General features: G+C 38.6%; 1 protein-coding gene across 1 annotated transcript in view; it reads right to left on the minus strand.

Moving 5' to 3' along the window:
* Positions 1 to 12,556, minus strand: part of ITFG1 (integrin alpha FG-GAP repeat containing 1) — an 80,493-nt gene that overhangs the window by 22,330 nt on the left and 45,607 nt on the right. The window contains exon 11 of the mRNA XM_010179988.1: positions 5,443 to 5,615. Coding sequence (XP_010178290.1) covers positions 5,443 to 5,615 — 173 coding nt within the window. The remainder of the gene's footprint in view (positions 1 to 5,442; positions 5,616 to 12,556) is intronic.

Consider the following 12,556-nt stretch of genomic DNA (forward strand, 5'->3'; position numbering starts at 1 on the left):
CATTTCACTAACCATCCACTCAGAAGACTGAACATATTCTTACTTCATTCCAAAACAAGTACAAGTGCACTTAACTGTTATCTTCCTTAATCCCCCCACTGTCCTTCAGCTTTAACACTACTTAAAAAGTGTCAGTGTCATTATTTTATGACAATTTCCTCCCACCCCAGCTCCATTAATACATTTTCTTACACGTTGCATGATGTTTTAAACAAAATTAAAACTAGACCAAATCTTTATTGGTATTTTCCTACTGTTTCAAAGCAAAATAGAAAACCCAACCTACTAGCACAGTAAAAACAGGACAAGACAAACCAAACTGGACATTTGCTGACATACAACAACTACAGGCAGAAAGACAGGCTGTAATACCGAAACAGGAAACAAATCAAACCAGCAGAGCACCAGGTCTAGCATAGTAAAATCTCCTTTCTGAAGAATTTCTCTAATACGAGTCCATTGGTCAGTGGGGGGAAACAACCTTCCTATGTGCATGCTGATGGCTAACAGCATTACACGCCGTCTCCGACACCGTAAAGCTGCCACTCTCCCTGGAATGGTGAAAACCTTCAGACTTGACCAACTGGGAGTCTGATTCTTTGGCAGGTCTCCCAGGTATCCTGGGAGCCCACAAGAATCCATCACTGCCTTGGCAATGGGAGCAGATGAAGTTTCCTCCGCTCTTTCTGGGGGCAGAGCCAGGAGATGGAGCAGACGATGTTCTGTAAAGCTAGCAAAGCATATCAGAGCCCAGGGCAATAACCAAAACCACTTCTTCATGATGACCTTGATACTGCTGTTTCAGAGGGTGACAAGGTGCTTCTCTGTATCTCAACAGCATCCAGTGCCTCCAGGATGCAGTCACACACATGCACACGCACAAGCACTTATCCTTAGGAAAGGTTTTAATTTTCTTTGTTTCTATGGTATATTTCAGATAATTCGCTACTCGTAAGAATCATATCCTACAATATTGATACTTCTGCTCCATCCATTTCAGAAAAAATTAGAGAATGGCAAAACATTTACCCCAAGAAAAAAACATTTCTGACACCAAATTAAATGAGGTAATCTGCAATACTTAAGACATTGTATTACCTGTATCTGAGAACTCATAATTATAACTTGAAATTGTTAAGTGCTCACATTTATTTCATGTATTACATAAGTATAATATCAGATTAACCAACTATAAGGAAAGGTGACAACCTGAGCTACGCAAAATGTTTCAATTTCTCTTTTTCGTCACCTTGACATACACTCCCTTTTTTAAATTTGGGAAAATACATAAAGACAGACACTGCTACAATGGTAAAACCTTAAAATCAATGCTGAAGTGCTGCACAGATGTGTTATTTCCAGTATATGTAGAAAAGTAATGGAAATATTTTCTTAATACTTTGGGATGGGAATGAAAGTCACATTTTTTGTACCCACTATCAACTGTCACTATCAGAGTAATATTAATTCACTGTTTCTGAGACACTTAAGCAAATACTTCCTTGTAACAATATTCTGAAGACGCTTACTTGGCACGTTCTGAAACCACCGACCTGTGGTGTGCTGAAAACACCGACTCAGCAGGTTTTGAAAATGCTGTTGAATCAATGTGTTTTGAAAATGGCAGCTTGGCATATTTTGGAAATGCTGACTCAGGGAAGGCTGGGCCCTCTCTGCCTTGGCCCTGAAGCTTTCCCCACCACTTGCACAGGGTATACTGGTGCCCTTAAGGGATCTCTGCCATGCGTGGTTACCTGCTGGACCCCCTGCCAACCCAAATGCTTCAGCAATCTTTGGGGAGTGGGCTAACGACCCATCTACTGAGGTAACAAACACTCATCTTTGTGGGGAGAGAGCCTAGCGTGCACTGCACAGGCTGACCCATGGCTCATGTATGATGTGGAGCTGTTGTTTCACTGACTGTGCAGAAGCAAGTCTCAGACCAACACCGAGCCATCCCTCACAGCTGTCCACAGTGAGGTGCAAGCTCAAATAAAGAGATGGTTGGAGTGAAAACATCTTTATTTCCCTGTCGATGGAAGATTTTCTGGTATTTTCCCCCTCTCATTTTGCTTCTGTTTTTAGTATAAATGCACATATAATAGCAGATACTCCTCCAGTATGCTCAGTGCCTTCAAATATCCTGATTTCTCATTTTCAGGCTGTTGTGATTCTAACTCACAGCAAAAAAGTGAAAGCTTTCAGAAACTTTGAGCAAGAATCGTGAAGGATACTCCCAAGGCATGCTCTTTGAATTTTGTAAGAGTATCAGTTAGCCAGTCTATTTAGTAACTATGTTGGCACAGTTCTCACTTAAGTCAGAAGTTAAAAGTCATTCATAATGGACAAATAAACACGGAAGAATTGATTGTGAATTTAGCATCTTCACCTCTTGCAATTTACTGAGTCTCTGGGTTCAAAACCCCAATACACTTGCAACCACAAGATTCCTTTTTTAATGTTGTCTCTGTTAAGGAATGTCTCCATGCTATCAGAATATTACACGCTTTTATTTGAAATCAAAAGGAATATGGCAGGAGATGAAACAGTGTAGTCTTACGGCAGTTCTAAGAACACTCAAAGCTATTAATCATTTTCCTGACTGACTCACCTGGAAGAACAGTAAACCAACATGATTCCAAACTATTTCAGTGTTTGGTAGGTATTTTTAAGGATTTGATCCGAAAGTACTTTCCTCAATTGCATTGAAAGCATGTAACTGATTTTAACCATATTCTTCTATTATCACGTATCAGTATATTTTCAGATTAATAGAATGGCTTCTGCCTCCTTCAATTTCTTTAAGTTACAGGGAGCCACTAGGAGAACGGTTCCTAGACTATAGCACAGATTGAGGTCAAGAGTTTATAAAAATGCTTTTATCATTTAATCACAGTAATCAATCACTGAAATTAGATCTGTAGATGTAGCATGAAAGGCTTCAGAGAAAGAAATAAACAGCTTGATCGAGAAGTGTTTAAAATCAATTAAATAAGGTTTTCATTCTTATTTGCTCTGATTTAAAAAGAGCTTTTAATTTAATTCCCACACTGTTTTAATTCTCTCCACTCTATGACCCAGTTAGACACTGTAAAAGGAAGTTAACATGCAACGTATTTCTTAAATCTTAGTTTACTTACTCTTCCTTTGCCAGGTTTCCTCAGCTCTCTGAACCTCCCTTTTAATAGCCTGTCAAATCATCTGTCAGTACCTTCAGTCCTTATGCCTTACTGTGTCACTTAACTTTGAAGTCAAGTTACGAAATAACTTTAAGATGCACTCAACTGAATAAACAAACAATTTCAGAAGGAAGGAGAACAAAGATAAAAGTGTATCATGGAAATTCATTGCAATGAGACACAGGTAAGTTCCTGTGCTTTTACAGGAGTAACTAGTTATAGCCTAGTTAAATCTTTTATATAATATTACATTGCCAGAGGAGAGAGGCTCCTAAGAACCTTAAAAGATAAAATAACTTCAAATAAACTTCTGAACTCCATAAATCTTAATAAAGTCCTCCTGAAGTGTGCTAGCCATTAGGATACACACACTAGTCTACAGTACAGTTTAAGACACAAGATTTGTGGGGCTTCAGTAAAAACAAAGGCAAAAAGAACTTTATAGTTTAGATGTCATGGTATTTCTACAGAAAAGACAAGACTTTGGTTCTCATCTGCCCTTTAGACTGTTTACAGTCTGTATTCAAAGACTGCTGAACAGAACATGCAAACTCCCAGTTAAGCAAGGCTGTGTGGTAAAAAAACCTGACACTGGGACCCTAGTGCTTTAACTGTGCCTGTGCAAGTTCTGGGCAGTAACAGCAACACCTCCTCCTCCTCTGCCATATCTGAATATAAACAGCTGTTGTGGTAGTTATTTTAAGGCTCAGAGGTACAGAGAGAGCTCAGCTGCTCACTGCCTTGTCTCTGAATCACACCGTGTAGGATGAATACAGGCATGTCGCTCTCCAAACTGGGTCACTGTTAGTATCAGTATCTGAGGAACTCGAACACAAAAATGTCAGTGGCTGACATGCTTCAGCAACCACTAGAAGATCTGAATTGACGACTTTGACTTCAGCATCTAAATTCTGCCTATGTACTGTTCTGAGCTCCTCAGTTCTTCTTACGGAGTATTAATTCAAACTATGAACCTGCACCCAAGCTCATCCAAAATACCATACAGGGGATGGTAATAAATACACCTGTAAGAGAGACTTAGTTTGCCTTGTAATGCACTAGTGCAAGTATTTGCCCTAGATCCCAGTATGGAAGATGTTGAGACTCCATAACGTATTGATTAAAATACCTTATACAAACAATGACATGAGGAAGAAAAAGGGGATAGCACACATAATCTTACATCTCTTCAGATGCTGGAAAACACAAGTTGTGTACCATCAGACAGATGTCTAGGTAGGGCACGGCATGCTGCACATATCCTCTCTGTAGCTAGGCATTATGGTCTCTAGAGCTCTTTTAGGTTTTCTTAGAAGCAAACAATTCTATTCATCATTTCTACTGTCAAGCAAAAGAATGTTCCGATAAAAACATGCTGCTTCACTTCAAGGTAAAGACAAGGACATGCCAGTGGTATCACCACCAGGTGCCAAGTGAGGGCTGCCTACAGGCTTCTCCGTTACGATGAGCTGGCTAAGTTTATCCTGCAGCCAAGTGATACGAGCAGAACAGCACAGACACACACCTACTCAGGTCAACTGTTATGTGGATCACTAACTCCTCAGTGTACAACAGCCTCCCTGTAAGCATCAGCACCTGCCCTCTCCCACCTAACACCAGCTGGTAGCAATATAAAGGAGTGGGAAAGCAAGTAATGAATTAAAAAAAAAGGAGAAGAAAGATTACAATGACAAATTTAATAGGAAAGGTTAGAAGCTTCTTTTTTTGTGGGGAGAGGCAGATTTTATTTATTTCAGTTAAATCTGACAATATAAAATCACTGGTAAGTTACTAGGTGTTATCTAAAAATCCCTGGTTCTCAAAAGGGGCAAAAGACTATTGCATTTTTTAGCAGTCATCAATCAGTGTTCACTCCCCGTGACAGCATGGAACAGGTTCCCCAGCTCTCAGCAGCGCCATGTCACAAGCCAACACTGAAAGCTGAGGTCAGGGTTTTAGAGAAGATGATTTGGGAGAGGAAGGAGAGATAATCAGCTCCTGTGATCTGGAGAGTGCCTAAAACAGTAGTTCATAATCCACATCTCTGTGCAATTCCTCAGCAGGAGTCACAGTCTGAGTCTCTGCAATTAAGCATCCTGAATACACCACGCAAAGGCATACCTCTTTAAGAGGGAAACATTTAGCAGAGGTCAAAAGCCTTGTTCACTTGATAAAATGAGATGCACTGAAATTAATAATTTGTATGACTGATTATTGAACATGCATTTGATGGTCATTATTTCTAGGTTTACGTATACTCTACCTTCCAGATGTGTTTTTTAGTATAGCAAGAGCATCTGGGTAGCCATCCATATTGTAATCTCCAATATGAAGCGTAATTGGAAATGAAATTTCCGCTGAAGATTTGTCATTTTGATATGGTACAAAGCCCCAGAGTGTGTCTTTATTCCTGAAGTCTTGCAAGACTGGAACCCACTGTAAAATAAAACAAAACAAACAAAAAACCCCAGCTAGGTAAGAAAATTAATTTCATTTATTCAAACAACCTAATTCTTTTTAAGACAGCTGACATTTGTTTATTACATCAGGATCTTAACCATTTACAAATTTCCAAAGAGGAAATCAGGATTGTTTCCTAACTCCAGCATCAAATGAAAAAATTAATTTGAAGTCTTTTCTATGCACCAAATTATTCCAGAACAGAAAAAAATAGATAAGGTTGTAAGACTAAAGGACCTGTGTTTTGGAATATGTCCAGCATATGGAGGTATTCATGGTATCTTCTGAAATTCTGGTTTGTCTGGAATCTGTACTAATCTTTAAGTTTAGGTAAGCCCAAAAAACATCAGGTCCTTGAGATCCCGAGTCCTTTTGTTTTTCTTGGAGCCATAAGCAATAAGCAGCATTAAAGCTGAAGGAGGGATGCACCCTGATCAAATTCACTGACAACGCCAAATTGGGGGATACAATCAAGATGCTTCAGGCCAGGATGGCCATTCAGAGGGGGCCTAGAAAGACAAGAACAGGCAAACAGGGACCTCGTAACAATCAGAAAAGTCCTGCACAGGGCGGTAAAACCTGCAAGGTCCACACGCAGACTGGAGACCAACCAGCTTGGTAGCAGCTCTCCTAAAATAGGTGGACAGCAAGCTGAATCCGAGCATGGCAGCTATGAGAGCAAACTGTGTACTGCATGGTAACTGCTGTCTAGGCTCCTGCTGAGTGAGACAAAAGATTATTTTTTTTTAATTCAGCGCTTGTTAGTCTGCATCTGGATCCTGTGTCCAGTTTTGTGCCCCACAAGAAAGATCTGAGAATATTAGGTGTGTTTAGAGAAGGGGCACCAAGATGGTCAGGCACCGAATATTTACTTAAAGGCTGAGGGCACAGGGCTTGTTCAGCCTGGGGAACAGAAGACTGAGGGGCGTCCTAATAGCAGCCTGCCAATACCTGCAAGGAGATGGCTGAGAAGATGGAGCCAGGCTCTCTACTGAGATATATAGCAGAAAAACAAGAGACAGTGGTCACAGATTGACACAAGGGAGGTTCCAACTAGAGATGAACAAACAAAAATTCACTATGATGATGACAATTAAACTAGGAAAGAAGCCCAGAGAAGTTGCAGAATCTTTGTCCTTAGAGGCTTTCAAGGTTTGACTGGACAGACCTCTAAACATGGCCTGAATTCAGCATTGACTCTGCTTAAAGTAGGCAGCTGGATCTCCTACGGTTCATTTCAGCTTGAATGATTCTATTATTCATGGATATTTAGAAGTTCAAGAGCTTCAATTCCTCTCCTATCTCCTCAGCAGCACCAGGTACTGAACTGTTTGATAAGAAATTAAGATTATAGTATCAAATTGAAAGTACAAAAAGAAATGCAAAGTGTAATTTCTCCAGGACAGGAAATATAATGTATCTGTACTTACTTTCCACAAAGAGCTGCAGAGGTGATCAATAGGCATATATCTTAATTAAAATCAAAGTGATTTTACAAGTTGGTGTGAAACTGAAGTACCAGGGTTAACATTTCAGTGCTACAGAAAATTCAGTACCTTTTTAAAGACAGAAGTAATTTTATATGTCAACTAACTGACTGCCTTCAAAAGTACAGAAGGGTGCCATCTGAAAGGCTCACTATCACCAGCATCAAAAGCACTTAACAGCATCTTAAATGTGTCTCATCCAAGCCACAATTCAGCTATTTCAGGAACCAGAGATCCTGCCAGCATAATTTCCTGCTGTGGAGAGACTCCCTCACTAACACAACTCAGAAATCAACAAGGTTGCTGCCACATGGCAATGGTGTGTGACACACGGACTGGGCCCTTCAGATTACATACAACCACGTGCTGTTGGAGAAGCCCTCAGACAGGATAAAACTGCACTAAGGTCAACTTTGGGTGTAACTGGAACAGTTCTGCCAGACACTGCATATACTTAGAGTATGAATGTCCTGGGTTGCTGGGAGAGAGATGTTCTCCTTACAGTAGTTGGTGAGATTTTTTAGTTTTGATTCTTGCCAGCAGATGTTTACATTTTTTCAAGGTTTGTTTTTCAGTCTCTAACACATGTGCTCACAGTTTCTCACCACACACCCCCTTCTCTCTGCATAAGAGGACTGGGGGGACACGAAAGCCCAGGATACTCTGGGACAGGTGACCCAGGACAATGTCTACCTGTGTAAGTGACAACCTCTGAACTGCAGTGATGATATACAACACTCTTGATGAAACCTCAAAGTTGAAGTTAAACATACTTTGACCCTCATCTCCACCCAAACACATGCATGCCTATTTAGTTACAGTTAGCTGCTGAAAGCTTGGAAAAATTAAAGGGAAAAAAACAGAAAATAAGAAAAGGACTCTTAACCCAAGGAAAATTCTTCCAAGGGTTAGATTTCTTAGGACTTATTTGTCATGCAGAAGATGGATGAAACAGTATTACTGCAAAATACTGTGATTTTGAAAAACGCTGATTGAAATCAGAACCATGAAATATAATATAGTTTTTGCTTTACACGGTATCATTCACACAGTCATTGCAATGAAATCCAATTATATCCATCATATACTTTCTAAATGTTCCTATGTATGGTAACACTATTTTAAAGAAACAAAATTAAAAGTGAATTTTTAGGTGCAGATCCGAATCTGTATTCTGTTTTTACTCTACTCAAAGAGTGATTCATAGAAAGCAGTTTTAGAATCATAAGGTCTATGATGAAATGCAGAGACATAAAACAATAGGTGAGCAAAACAGAAACAGCACCTATTGCTACCAAGCTGCTGCAGAGTCAGATTCATCCATCTCACTGAACCAGCTGTGGGACCTTTTATAACAGCAGCTGTAGAACATTTCAAAAACATCTATCTTGTTTGATGTGCAACCAGAGCACATTCTAGCACCATATGTAACTTACTCTGACAGTTTAAATTCGGTGTAATCTACACTTTTGGTGAAACTCATTCTGTACATTTCTGTTCTAAATGCAATGCAAAATTAATTGTTCGGGTGCCTCAGCACATACACTTCAGTACAGGAGACAAAAAATGAAAATATGTTTGTCAATTTGTAGGATCTCCTGCTTCTTTTGTATTTTATAATCTACACAATTACTTTAAGCTTCATGTTTGCTGCTATCTTAATAGGAAAAAGACTAAAATGATTTTTGTTCCCTTTTACTCCTTGATAGAAATAGGTAGGTATAATGAGGACACGCAAAGCTATTTTTTGCAGTTTTCTGATAATATGGTTTCTGTTACCTAGCTCAGATGAAAAACAGATTGAAAAATGGAATGAGTGTACCTAAAAGAAAATTTAAATGAACACACAATTCAGTCAGAGAAATCAAAGATTCACTTCTTCCCCTTCTGTTATATTCCATTGCATAGCACCACTAATATTATTACTTAAAACACTTACATAGATATTTTTTACTTCTTCAATTTTTTCTTCAATTTTATAGACTAAAGAAAGAAAACCACTTTTATTCAAGTGCTTGAAAATTTATTTTCAAACTCTTCAAATACTTGTTTTTTATCAAGTAGAAGAGAGAATGCTTTACTGCCCTGTGGAAACATCATCTTTTTCATTTTGAAAAATATCTCGGTCACTTCAGAAAAATTTAAACTAGTTGCACTCACCCCACTGAATTCAAAAAGGGCTCATCCCCTTCAGAGTTCACATTCGTCTACACATTAGGAAAGGCAGATCTCTCACTAAGGCTTGTTAACACATCTCTGAGCCAAAACGATGGGATCAACAAATCTGAATTTTTAAACTACAGCCAGAAAGCTATGAAGCACAAAAATCCCATCCAGCCCACTTCCAGGCCACCTAACGCAGGCAAGGAGCCAGCTGGGAGTCAGAAAGCATTTGGAAATTGGTAGCCCACTCTTGGCCAACACCTTATCTGGAAATGCCAGGGTCTCTCCTCCCTTTCTATGACAAACACTATCCCATCCTATAGAAAGATGAGTATCAAGAATGGCCTGAGAGGAGCAGTCACAGCAACAGAAGTCCTTTTTCCTGGGGGCTCCCTCTCTACTGTACACAAGCATTGTAGTTCAGCTGGCAAGAAAAAATATAAATCCAGTTATTTCAGGATGCACTAGGTTTTCAGTGCATATGAGGGTCACCTAAACTCCATATACAGTCAAGTAGCCACTACTGCATAAAAATAAATTAAGTATAAACTAACTAATCTATACATTACACCATTGATTTATGCTGTTCAAAGCCTGGAAGACGACAATCCCCAACACTGATTTAGCAATACAGAAAAAAGTAACCAACGCAGTAAAAAAAGAAAAAATAAATTAAAAAAAAATATCACATTTTCAATGCTAGAATGTAGCTCAGCACCATAGCTGCTTTGAGAAAGACTAGCAATGGAGAAATGATGAGGGGATCTTGTAGAATCTGAGATTTCTGAGAATGACAGCAGCTGAAATCCACTCCACCTTTAAACTGTTGTAGAGGAACAAGGTAAAACATTACAGTGCCCACCTGCAGGTGATAATGGGTGCTGTAAGCTGCCAGGGAGTGCTGCCAGACAGAATGACACCCCGAAGAGGTGGCGCACTCTCTAGCATGACACTCCAAAGAGCAGTGGTTTGCTGCAGGCCACACTGCTGCATTCTCCTTCAGAGCTGCTAGATGGATAAGAGGAATAAAGCTACAACCTGCCTGCTGTACAGAAAAAGGGTGTAAGAATCATCAAGCCCACAGAGAAACTCTCAAATGAAGGGCCTGAATTAATACTGTTTGCCTCAGGAAACAAATGAAAAATTATATGGAATACTTGGCAGAATTAGAAGCAAGATTAGTCATACCTAAGAATATCATAATATATAGAGTTTCTACAATAAAGAGTACTGGGGACTTTAAAACAAGTTTCAGGGAGAACTCAGTCAAATTTTCAGATCCTGGATGAGAGATCTAAATCAGGTGGTAGATTAGTCTGGAGCTATTGCAGGTGAATTTAAAGACGTCTGAGGCGCTCTAACACCTGCCCCAATCTAAAGCAGTGTATGGGGTTCTGCTTCAGATGTGACAGTAATTCTTCTGTTGCTGTGGAAACAGTCACATTCTTTTAAAATTTTAGTAGGTCTGTATCTCTGTATGTCACCCATATGTATTTTGTTGGTCTTTACTTTTGTTTCATCATCCAAAAGAAGAAAATTTATCTGGGATATTTTTAATAAAGATTAAATCATTAAAGAAATTAAAACTTACAGTGAAAGATCATCTGTCAAATAATTCTCCAAGATCACCCATATGCATTTTGTTGGTCCTTACTTTTGTTTCATCATCCAAAAAAGAAAATTTATCTGGGATATTTTTAATAGTTTTAAAGATTAAATCATTAAAGAAATTAAAACTTACAGTGAAAGATCATCTGTCAAATAATTCTCCAAGATCTGCTTGGCTTTTCAGCAGCCACCTGGCTGTTCCAAAGACATCATGAGAACGATACTGCAGACTGACAGACACCAAACAAGATCGTACCAGAACAACTCCAAAGCCTGACATGCCATTGCATCCCTCTCCACAGTGTATTTTTAGAACCACAAACTCTACAGATGCATTTTTCTGATAGCTATGCATTTCACCCCAATGCATCACACACGATCAGGGAACTCTTTTTCATTTGGTTTCATCAAATGTCACAATAAGCAAGCAGGAAGGACAGAACCAGGTCCAGTCACCATTGACATGGGCAACATATTTTTTTGGAAAGATAGTAACCTAATTTGTGATCTTTCAGATCCAGGATCAGCAAAAGTTCTTAAAAAATTGAAAAAAAATATCTAGAAACCAGAATTTTTCAAAATAAACAAAAGGAATCGATCCCAGTCTGTTGCCAGTTTATGTTTATCATTACTCATGAAGATTAACTTACTTAGTCAAAGCTTGGAAGTTGGGTCATCTCCTTTCAGAATGACCAAATTCAATGAAACGAAAACATTTCACTTCCAAATAAATACGGGAAATAACGTGTTTGAATAGATTTCTACCTGAAGGAAACATGCAACACATGGGAAAAACTGTAGACATATGAATAAAGATACTGATATTTTCCACCGTTTTAGAATGGAAAATACCAAATGCTTTAGAAGAAAAAGGTCCATCACTGCTGGATGAGCCTAATAGTGCAAGAAAAGAGTATTCTAGATAGAATTCTTTAAATAGGTTAGGTCAGAACAAGTCATTATTGCAGATCATTTGATACTGTCATTTTTTAATTAAAAAGTCATCCTAAAAATATGCAGGGAAAATGGCTTTAAAGTTTCTAGGTAACCCTTAATACTTTTTAATACTTTTTTTTTTCTAGAAGGATGAGAATCTGATGCCTTCTTCACTTTTAAAAATAAAATTACAATATTTGGCTGCTAATTTTTAAGTCAAATGTCATCATATTGAAAATTATAGATTAAGTATAAAAATTAAATATACTGTTGAGTATCAAAAGCAGTAAGTTAGAAGTCTGATGTATTTGTAATTAAGTAGTTGACCTCTATCAAAAAAATGAAGTAACAAAGGAACAGAAAAACTGTCTACGTGCAATGTTGCTTTAGAGCAGGTTACAATAGGAGACTCTACCTCAGAAAGATCCTGGTATTATGCAGATTGACCCACCCTCCTCTGGCACTACTGCACCACCTCCTTCTGGAAACGCACCATGAACGACAGAGAACAGAACTTTTCCTTAGCACTCGGCCCAGTCAGACGCCACTCTCAAGTAACAGCTTTGTATCTCCCTATGGTCCATGCTACTTGTGTGCAGGTAATTTTCCAGAAGGAAATTACTTTCATTGAGAAAATTTGTCTCAAATTTACTTGAGCAGAAAAACTCAAATGTCTTACTTCTTATATTATCAAGAGTAAGGAACTAAATTTACAGCTAAAGA

Source organism: Mesitornis unicolor, unplaced genomic scaffold, assembly GCF_000695765.1.
Source record: "Mesitornis unicolor isolate BGI_N332 unplaced genomic scaffold, ASM69576v1 scaffold10782, whole genome shotgun sequence".
Classification (NCBI taxonomy): Eukaryota; Metazoa; Chordata; class Aves; order Mesitornithiformes; family Mesitornithidae; genus Mesitornis; species Mesitornis unicolor.